General features: G+C 49.4%; 1 protein-coding gene across 7 annotated transcripts in view; it reads right to left on the reverse strand.

Annotated features, from left to right (window-relative positions):
• Kiaa1549l (KIAA1549 like) overlaps window positions 1-3,662 on the reverse strand; it is a 271,141-nt gene extending 267,479 nt beyond the window's left edge. For all 7 annotated transcript variants that reach the window (XR_003835987.1, XM_029474423.1, XM_021156233.2 and 4 more), the window contains exon 1: window positions 2,955-3,662. Coding sequence is in view for 6 of the 7 variants with exons in the window: in XM_029474423.1 (XP_029330283.1) it covers window positions 2,955-3,189 (235 nt within the window). In the remaining variant the exon portion in view is untranslated. The remainder of the gene's footprint in view (window positions 1-2,954) is intronic.
• Between the last annotated feature and the right edge of the window lie 7,307 nt (window positions 3,663-10,969).

Here is a 10,969-nt window from a genome sequence, read left to right on the forward strand (position 1 = left end):
AACTGCAGTCCGACTTTATTGCTCTGCTCACATAGTAGACAGATAGAGTTCAAGTCCCTCTTCAGGAGAGACTTCTGCAAAATGGTGGCTCCATATTCAAGTCCATAGCCCATACTCCAGCCCCCAGTCTGGCAAAACAAACATGCGGGCAATCCCTGCCATTCTCATGAGAGCAGTGGCAGTCTGTGAGCAAGCACTGTTTTAGACTTTGCCGCAGTCACCAAATCAGTGCACCCACCCAATAGCGGTAGAGCTTTTATTACCCCCGTTTCACATGGTAGAGAGAAACAAGGGTCACAGACGCCAAGGTCACATTGAGCAGAGACCCACAAGGGGATGAGCACTGTGCCTGCACACAACTGCACACAGCCTATACATTCAACGTTTGCAGATGCCAGTTAAACGGGGAGGCAGTTAGGAAAGGTAGGATGACAGATTTGCACTCTGCCATTGTTGCCTGGAACCCAGATGGCAGGAGAGAATGAGAGGCATCGCCCTTCAGAAACTTCTTTCCTAGAACAGAAGTGACAGAAGCCTGTGAGCAGGGGTTCCATGGGACACAGTCGGGAGAGGGTGCCTTCAAGAGAGCACTAAGTGTGACTGCAGACTTCCCATGATGATTCAGGCAAAGGGACAAGGAGCGTGGTGGTGGAACCAGCTTAGAACACACTGCAAAGGCCCTGCCACCAAGGTGCTAGGAATTCGGGAAGTATTTTCTAGAAACAAACCTATTTTTGCCCATTTTTCCAACAAAGGCAGATGTTTGATTTAGCCTTGTTAAAAATCAAGAAGCATAGTGATGTAAATGACAGGCTTGGAAGCAGTCAGGACGTCAAGCAGAATGTGACAGGTCACTGGCTTAGCCTCTCAGATAACTCTGCATCAAACACAGGCTGCAGAGAACAGCACGGAGCTGCAGCTGCCCATCAGAGCAAGCTCCAGACAAGGAGGAAAGTCGAATGTCCCCAACAAAAGTCACCTAGCCTTCCATTTCCCTCCAGACAGTGCTTTCTCCCACAAACTTCTCGAGATGTCCTGTATGAGGCCAGGCCTCTCCTAGGCTGCAAAGACACTGAAGTCAGAGAGCATATGAAAGAAGTGATAAGGGTCAGACTGGATGCCCAGTGTTCACTCTGCCATCAAGAAGCCAGCCATGAGAATGGAATCCATGGTAAATCCACAGGATGCTGCAAAGCTCAGAGGCAGGCAGTGGAGCCACAGGTGGTATTGTCCATGGAAAACTGAGCATTGAAGGTGACAGTAGAAAAGGCACCCCAATAGCACAGAGAAACCAACTCTAATGAGAAGGGGGAAAATAACAGGCCTCAGAGAACAGGTATCTGAATGACACTCACTTTCATTCTGATTGCCTATCCTAGGCTATGTCTCGGGACCAGTATACTGCAAGAAAAAAAAAAGGGGGGGGGGTCCCAGACTAAGAGCAAAAGATGAAGATGAAGATGACCTAGAGAAGGTTCTGGCTGACTGAAAGATGAGCCAAGCAAAGACTCAGAGGTTGAGAAGGAGCCAAATACAAAGGTTGGAAGGGAGATCAGAAATCCAAAACCCTGTCAAAGAAAATCGGCTGGCATGGGCCTGAATGGGGCAATACAGGAAAGCTAAATTTCACATGTCACAGATGGCTGAACAGTTCTCAGTCTCTGCACTCAAATGAGCAACATTCAAGGCGGAAAAGCTCTCAAACGGTTTACAGGACTATCAAGAATTGGATGAGTGCTAACCAAAACCTCCGTGGTTCTCAGCCGGTGGTCACTAAGGGACTTCCTTATGCCTTCTTCATGACTTCTTTCAACACTGTGTCACATATATAAAGCCAGAGGATTGGAGTCCCTAGAAGGTCAACTCCTGAATTTTGGAACGACTAGAAAGAATCACAACAGAAATTCCTGGACACACAGACCCCTTGTCAGTGACTTTTAAGGGAACCAAAGGAAAATGGCTTTAAATTAAACAGTTATATAGATATAGCCCACTAGAATACGTAATTTAAAACTGGTATAAGCTCCTTCAAAACTGGGACTTCCAATCTGATATGGGGAAAGGCCATACATAGACACGTGTAGGAGGGCGAGGGGCGGTTCTCCTTGGTCCTCACTAAAAGCTGCAGCACTACAGAAACCAGTTACCTAAAATGAGAGGTTTGTGTTTGATAGGCTGAATGTACTTCTAATCCAGAATTCCACCACAAACGCAGAAGCTTGCCCTTTAGGGGAGTCATAGCAATCATTCTTATTTCAAAGACCATGGCTGGCCGCGCAGTGTAAGTTTCAAAGCACTTCTGCAGAATAATTCTGCCCAAATAGTTACAACAGATCCACAAAATCGTCCGCGGAATTACAGAAATCTGTTTCTGAAGGATCGTTGGTGGTCTGAGCACCAAGAGTGACTCTTCTTCCACGAGCCTCTTGTAAAAAATAGGTATACATTTGATCAATGCCTGACCCTTTTGCAAAATGCAATCAATTATTTTAAGTACCTCATTCCCAAAAGGAAGGGAGGGGAACCTGTTATGAGCAAAGGGGGAACGCTATTTTGACACAGAAATTGCTTCAAACTCTCAGGTCATTCCTTGCACTTAAGACAAAGTGAATACTAGCAACGGGAAGCCCAAAACATCCACAACATCCCACTGAACAGGTCTCTTTTATGCTATCCTAACTACGCCATGTCTAGCTAAAGGAAGCGTGTTTGTGGGACCACCAGGAAGCATTTACAACTTGTCCAGGGAGGAAAAATTAAAGATAAGAACGTGCCTCTTTCTTCACCGCCCACGATGCCTTCTCAAGACACAGATTTCTGACAGTTCGCCCGCTAGTGCAACTGCTAAGGGCAGATAAAAGCCGGCGATGCTGCAAAGAGCCCACCACCCACCACCACGCGGTTAAGCTGCTCCAGACCCCGCCGCGGGCACAGAGCCGCTGCCAAGCGCTTACCGGAGTCGGCCCAGCAGTGCCCGGAGAGGGCAGCCAGCAGCAAGAGTCCCAGCAGCAGTGGCCGCCGCAGCAGCACATCCTCGGACCGGCGGGCCTCGGAGCTTCTCACGCCCTGGCAACGCGCGGCGATCCCGCCCGCCCCGCAGAGCCCTTGCTCCCGGAGCCGGTCCCTGGGCTCCCGCGCTGCCGGCTCAGCTTCGCTCGGGCCCTGGGGCTTCGCCTCCTGCAGAGCCATAGGGACTGTTCATACATCCAGGCCGCTGCCTCGTTCCACACCGCGCCGGTGAGCCCAGCCCTCCGCGCACCGCTCCTCACCGGGCATCTCGGGCCATGGCCCGGGAGTCGGAGGGAGGCAGGAGGTGCGAGCTGTTCGCTCGTCCTGCCTGGGTCGGAGGCGGGCTCAAAGGAGCCGCGGCTTCAGGCGCGCGGGTACCGGGGTTGCATGGGGGTTCCCACGGTGCGGCGAGGGTGGGACGGGCGGCGCCCCGGTCCCCTCCCCAGGGCCGGATGCTGCACCTCGAGAGCGAGGCTGCGAGACACGGAGACCCGCGGACCTAGCTCGTGCAGCGTGCCGCCCGCCGCCGCCCCTGCGCCCAGGTCTCTATCCCTGTCGGTTCACTGGATAGCTAGGCTCTGGCTCCAGCCGCGAAAGCTACTGCAGCTCGGAGCGGCGCCTCATTGACAAAGAAAGCACGTAGCACCGGAGCGGGCGAGGGAGGCGAGGCAGGCGCGCGCGCGCATCCCCGCGCGAAACCACCGCGCGCCCCCAGCTCCCGCGCGCGGGGCTGAACCCTGCCCTGCACCGGCGAGGTTCTCGTTGAGAGGGACTTTCCTCCGCCCAGGGTTCCCAGATCGTGAGAAGGAAAGGCTGGGATAGCCCTCTGACCAGAGAAGGGACTAGACACCTAGATACCTCCGCGGTCAAAGTGCTGAGAAAGCTAGGTGTTCAACCTGCATCTTGGAAAAGCTTTCCGAGGATGAGCGAGAGAGCTTGGTGCGGGTTGTTCACTGCTACTCTGGGGGGCTGGCAGACACCTGCCTGCCAAATTTACCCCCAAAGAACTAGAGCCGTTGTGCCCTATTTGCAATGAAACACTGGAGTAAATAAAACACATTATAAACATTTGTTGCAGGCATACTATGAGAGAGGCAGTGCATTGAGCTTTGGGACAACTACAGGCATTTCCAAAAAGTCTTTCCCAAATAGGAGAGCTGACTAGTCCAGTCCCTCCCTAGTGGGATGAAAGGGCGGAGTCAGCTGAGTTGTCCTTCTGCCCTTACCCTTGTTCTGCATCTGTACCCTTGAGCAGGCTACCTAGTTCGCAGGTGCTTCAAACTCCCTTCAGTCAATAAGTTGTCCGCAGGATAGCAGCAAACCCAGCAGCACCCATTGCTTGCCAGCGACTGTGTCAGGCAGTAGGCATATAAGCAGTGAGGGAAAAGCATTTGCACTGACCTGGCCCTGTTATATGCCGGGCCCTATTCCAGACACTTGGACAAGAGCCGCAAACATAATCTCTGTAGGTAATAAATTGACTACCAGACAGTGCTTAAAAAGCCTCAGAGAAAATGGTAAGGTAAAATGCTGGAAAGTGGAGATGGAGGTATTGCAGCAGTAAACAGGATGTAAAGAGGCTTCACTGAGAAGGTGACATTTGGGAGAAAACCAGAAGGAGGTCAAGGAACAAGGCAAGCTGAAGAAACAATCTAAAGAGATCCATAAGGTCAAACCCCTGAGGCCGGCCTGGCCTGGTGTGTTCCAGGCCCAGCACAGCAAGCAGGAGGATGCTGAGAAATGGAAGCTGCTCTCTCTCTGTCTCTCTCTCTATGTGTCTCTCTCTTTCTCTGTCTCTCTGTCTCTATCTCTCTCTGTCTCTGTCTCTCTGTCTCTGTCTCTCTCGCTCTCTCTCTCTCTCTCTCTCTCACACACACACACACGCCAGAGCTGCTCTCTCTCTCTGTCTCTCTCATTCTCTGTCTCTCTGTCTCTCTCTGTCTCTCTGTCTCTCTGTCCCTCTGTCTCTCTCTCTCTCTCTCTCTCTCACACACACACACACGCCAGAGCTGCTCTCTCTCTGTGTGTCTCTCTCTCTGTGTCTCTCTCTGTCTCTGTGTCTCTCTCTCTGTGTCTCTCTCTCTCTCTCTGTCTCTCTGTCTCTGTCTCTGTCTCTCTCTCTCTGACACACACACACACACACACACACACACACCACGATGGCCCGTGGTTCTGGAGAAGGCTTGACACTCCCTCACCTGTGTCCGCAGGATAGCAGTTAGACTGCAAAGCAGGAGATATATTTGCACACGCTAACTTCAGAGAGCAGGTGTGTCCTATCGTGCATTTCAGATCTGAACTGCAGTAGTGCGGGTTCTTAAAAATCAGAAATGCTCAAAAAGAAAAATATGAAACACTTCTGTGCCATATCAGCACTCAAAAAAGTTCCAGGGCTGGTGAGACAGTTCATGGAGCGAGGCCACCTGCTACCACGACTGGCAATCCGAGCTTGACCCCTGGGACCTACCGACCTGGTAAGAGAGAAACAGCTCCTGAGAATTGTCTTTTAATCTTTATCTCCATACTCTAAATGAATAAAGCAATAATTAAGACTTGGAGACGTGACCTCTGAATGACTTCAAATTTTCAGATCAGACACACTCATACACAGGTATCCCCAGCCCCAGACGACTCTGAAATGTGCAGCCTTTCTGGCCCCAAAGCATTTTGGATGAGGGGCATTCATCCTTCCCTGCTGGGGTGGTGATTGACCCCTGCTCTTTGGTTAAATGTACTGTACCGTTTGGAGTTGTTTGAAGAAACTTACAAGTCAGGGCAGTGGTTGTACATACCTTAAATCCCAGCACTCAGGAAGAGACAGGCAGATCCCTGAGTTCAAGACCAGTCTGGTCTTCAGAATGAGTTCCAGGACAGCCAGGGCTACACAGAGAAACCCTGCCCTGAGGAGGATCGGGGGAGGAATGGCAAATGGTGATCCCTGAGAAGGAAATGGGGACTGGGATGACAGCCCAAAGTCTAGGCATGTTCTGACTGACAGACACAAAGACCATGTGTGCCCAGCAGGGGTGGGGAGGGAGGCAGGAGGGAGGACTTGCAAAAGTCAACATGCTCATTCAACAACACAGTACATGGAGAAATGGGACAGGAGGAGGAAGGGACATCCGGGCCTACTCGTGGGAGGTTCTGGATACATCCGGGTTTTTCCTTAAAGAAAGGAAGAAGGGAAGAAAGGGAAGGTGACTCACCCTCAGGGGCACCCACCTGCATGACTCTCAGAGGAGCTAAGGACACAAACGAGGGTATGGCAAGGTAGAACACCCAACCTTTCTAGCCACAGCTGCAGCCAGCTGTGAGATGGGTTGGATTAAGACAAAAAAAAGCCACACTTGCTGGCCCGAGACATAAAAGGTCCGAATGGAAAGAGGGCAGGATATAAAACAAGAGACACAAGACTCAGCCACAGACACATTCTCCATGACAGTTAAAAGAGGAAACCCGGGCTCCTCTGCCAGAGGGTGGAGATACTCATGTTCTGCCTTGTAAGTGGGATTCTCTCTGTGCTATTTCTTGCCTGACTTAGACATGACACAGATTGCTTTTCAGTCTCTGGTTGTTAGGTTAGAGATGCTCTGTCCCCCCACAGGCTTGACTTGAGACCAGATACCATCACATCCCTCAAGAAGCTCACAGTCCAGTAAGCAAAGCAGGTGTACAGTGACCACGTTAGGACATGGTAAGCATGAGATGAAGATCTGTGAGCATCACCCGTCCCCATGGGAACAGAGGTATGAGCAGATCACCCCATCCCCCATGGAAACACGGGGTATTTCTGCCTGCAATAGAGAAAAGATGTAAGAACACCTAAAGTGGAAGTTTTTCGGGCGCAACAAATGGCCAGGAAGTCAAAAAAGGTTGTAGCATCATGGTGGGAAAGGGAAGGTCTCTAGTGTGGTCAACACAGTGGGGTCTTGGGGAAAAGGATGCTTTAAAGACCCTGCTTTAGGGCAGGGGAACCACAGTGGAGCAGATGCCAAGAGCCTGAGGTGCCGGGATCCAGACCTTAGCCCATAAAGGGGAGGCCTGTTTCTGCAGAAGCAGAAATCTTGTGAAGCTTACAGGCGAGTGGGTTCGATGAGACAGGGTCTTACTGCATAGCCCAGACTGACTTGCAATACACAGGGTCAGGCAACCTAGGGTGGCCTCAACTCAGAGCAATTCTCCTGCCTCCATTTCCAGGGCAGAACTACAGATATAGGTTGCCATGGCATTTCTGAGTCATTGTTTGGTTAATAGACAAACCAACTCTTGTGTAGACTTGCATTTAACATGGGCCCTCTACTAGCTAGGACTACGAAAAATCATGTCTCTGTAAACCCCATTTATAAAGCCGAAGAGATCCAAGTGACTCCCACATGGGACTGTTTTAAGGACTGAGTTGACACATGTCAATCATTTAGACATGCACTTGACACACAGTAAGTGCTCAATCAATCTTATTATATTTTATATGATAATCGCAGCCCTCTTAAACCATAAACTCTTGTATTTATTTTAATATTCTAACCTGAGGCTTTGGGACTTCCTTCAGGGTTGTTTATTGTTTAAAGAGATGGGTGTCATTTCAAGAATCTTTTCATTAAGTGGGCAGGAGAGTCATCTCTCAGTAGTGATTTCAGGCTGAGTTTTCTGCCATTATTCTGGGGCACACACCTCCCAGGCCTCTTTTTGTAACACACAGCTGTTGCTCCCAAAGTTATTTCCCACCAGCATGCCCTCCTATTCTAGACGTTTCACCTGCCTGCCTGCCCGCCTGCCTACACTCAGGTGAGTTCTAAATTCTGGTGTCTGCAGTGAGCTAAGCCCTGTCTCCACCCTCACTGAGCTAACGATGGGGGCAGATGAGTGACTTCCACCACCACCCCCACCACCACCACCACCACCACCACCACCACCACCACCCCCACAACACTCCTCTCAGAGCAGGTGGAGGATGCTGGGAGATGATAAACAGCAGAGCCAGAGAGGGGGCTGGAGAAGTGAGCAAGGGGTTCAGCCTGTAACGGTGAACTAATCTCTCTCCTTACAAACTGTGGTAGATACCCTTTAGGGCCAGGGGGTAGGTTTCGAATAACTCAGTGAGACCTCATTTTTTTAAGAAAGGAAAGGAGGCCTGCAGAGATGCACCAGCAGCGAAGAGACTGGCTGCTCTCACAGAGGTCCTGGGTTTGGGTCCCAGCACCCACACTAGAGCTCACAACCATCTGTAACTCCAGTTCCAGGAGATCTGGTGCTTCCCTCGGGCCCCCAGAGGATTGCTGCGCACACACTGTACCCACACGTACATGCAGGGATACAGCCATACCCATAACATAAAAGTAAAATATAAAGTATTTGTTTAAAATGGAAAGGACTTCTCTTTAATATGAAACCGTTTCTACAGAGATTGTGAGACCCAAGGCCCAGCCACCACGAGGCTCTGAAGCCTAGGCTGTCCACTTCCTCCAGGAATGGGAGAATTTTAGAAAAAAGTTTAATTGTGGTTTCTCTGGCTTCTAATGCCCCTGAGAAAATACTAGATATAGCTGGGAAAGTGCATGCCAGAGCCCTTCCTACACCTCACTGGCTTGGCCCCGAGAAAAGTGCTTCATGTAGCTTTGTGGGTACCTTGTAGAAAGAACTGCCCAGGAGGGTGAGAGATGCAGTTGAATTAGCAATGCTGGAGGGGAGTAGGCAACTAGGGTAGAAAGCCAAGCAAAGAATTATGGATGCTCACGCCCCGCCCCGCCCACAGTGTAAAGTGGACTGCGGGAGGGTGAGGCCAGAGGAGGCTGCTGCAGAAACAGAGGCCATCTTACTTTCCCTTTCACCCTTTCCTTTCCACTCTAAAAAGAGATTCCCCCAGTTTAACCCTCGAGGCCTGGGAGGGCAGGCAGGCTCAGCAAGACCCAGTAATGCCCACCAGGAGCGGCTGCCTGCCTTTCAGTGAGTGAGGCTCAAATCAGTTCTCACAGAGCCTACCACCCCCAGCGCCCCAATCGTAGCAATTTAGTGTTTGCTGACTTGAGTTTAGCTTCCGGTTGACAACATTTCCTCTCCCCCAGGTTCTATCTAATTATCCTTTAAGTCTCCTAGCGTGAGGAGGCAGCATATTCTTTTATTTTTAAGACGTAAAGTCCATTCTTGTCTTGATATTTCTGATGCCTCTGAGATTCTCTAGTCAGCGCAGGGACATGGTCTGCTCCCCCTTCCCGTCGACGCTATGAAGCTAGCTAATCTCTAGCCCCCTGGTTCTTTTAACTTTTATTATAATTTTTTGTCAAGTCCTGGGGGGTAGGGATTATCTGTGGGAAATGTTAGTTATTTACAACGAGCCTCAAGCCTTGACTCCATCATCTCATAATTCTCAGACTATAATCCCATCCCATAACTTCAGTACTCCTTCCAGGCATCGAGAGTCACCCAAGATGGCCAAGGGTCTACCAAAGATGTCAAGGTATCTACCCACGACACATAGAAGGACGTGCCCTAACAAATGTTTCCTTTTAAATGTTCATAGCTCCATTATTCATAATAGCCAGAAGTGGAACCAGTCTTCAGACACATCATTGGTGAAAAGATAAATAAGTTTGGTAGAGCAGCATATTCTTCTCCAGTAAGAACAGGAGAATACTGTTATGTGCCACTACACCGAGGAGCCCCGAGGACACGGTGCCAACTCTAGAGGCTATGTACTCTATGATTCCATTTCCATGACGTGTCCGGAAAAGATGAGTCCAAAGACACCAAAAGTAGGTTCCTGGCACCGAGGGATTAAAAACGCTAAGTGGCAAGACCGCACAAAGCTTCTTTCTAGGGTGACAGAAATACTCTAAAACCAGATTGTGGTACAGGTTTCATCATTCTGTAAGTATATTAAAATGTCTGACATATTAATCCCATTGGAGATACATTGGAGATTGAACCCAGGACCTCGACAGAGGGCTTTGCCATTGAGCTGCGCCCCAGCCTCATCAATCATGTCTTATAAAGCTGTGCTAGGACAAAAGCTAGACCTGACGCAAGAGGCTCAGTAAATCTTAGATGTTGTCACATTATTCTTTCCTGAGCACATAAAAGCGGAAGAGATTTTGTACTTAAATTTTCATCTTAAAGTACTATCTTTTCGTGAAAGGTCATTAAGAAGTATATAAAAATACATACATATCCTAACAAAGATATTAACACATCAGCAATAACTGTCATCCCCTGTAACACCCAGAGCTCCCTTTCATTTGCCAAAACGTCTGCTTTACAAGGAGTTCTGATTCAAGCATCTGGAACCAGAGGAGTCCAACATCCATTTAGAGAAAAACACCTTAAATACCATTTTTCATTTTAGATTGCCAATTAAGTGTCTGAAAATAGATGCTATTTGTATACCAACCCAATCATGTTTGCCATTTCTCCACAATGGCCATTGAGTCATCATTTTGGCCTTTAACCTATACATGAGGCCAATTTTGATTGTCCCTACTATGTTCAGCATGATGTTCTATGGGGTTGTGAAGATAGGTCAGGCAAAATCCATACCTTCGGGGATCTCAGATTACTGCAAGGGAAAAATAAAATGACAAAGCATTACCTATGCTATGGTTAAGGACGTATGAGGTTTGGTTTCTTCCCGTGTTGTGCAAGGTTCACAAAGGACAGCAAGCTGAGCCTTGGCAAGCAGACCAGGGCAAGAATGGGGGCATTGCCACCATGCGAAGGTGCAGAAGGACCACTCCACGATTGCTAATGCAGCTCTTCTGTACAAGAAACCACAAGTTCCGAGGGAGCACACATCACAGGGAAGCTGACGACCTCCTCAGGGCTGGACAGCAACTGAATGTGAGGATTTCTGAACTGGTCAGGACTGGTCAGGACTTTTCTCGATGCTGATTTTGTTAGGCAGAGCTCGCTTTGAGTCTACACTGTACAAGTATATCACCTCCTCCCCTGGCTCCAAATTTCTTGTCAT

Source organism: Mus caroli, chromosome 2 (assembly GCF_900094665.2).
Source record: "Mus caroli chromosome 2, CAROLI_EIJ_v1.1, whole genome shotgun sequence".
Classification (NCBI taxonomy): Eukaryota; Metazoa; Chordata; class Mammalia; order Rodentia; family Muridae; genus Mus; species Mus caroli.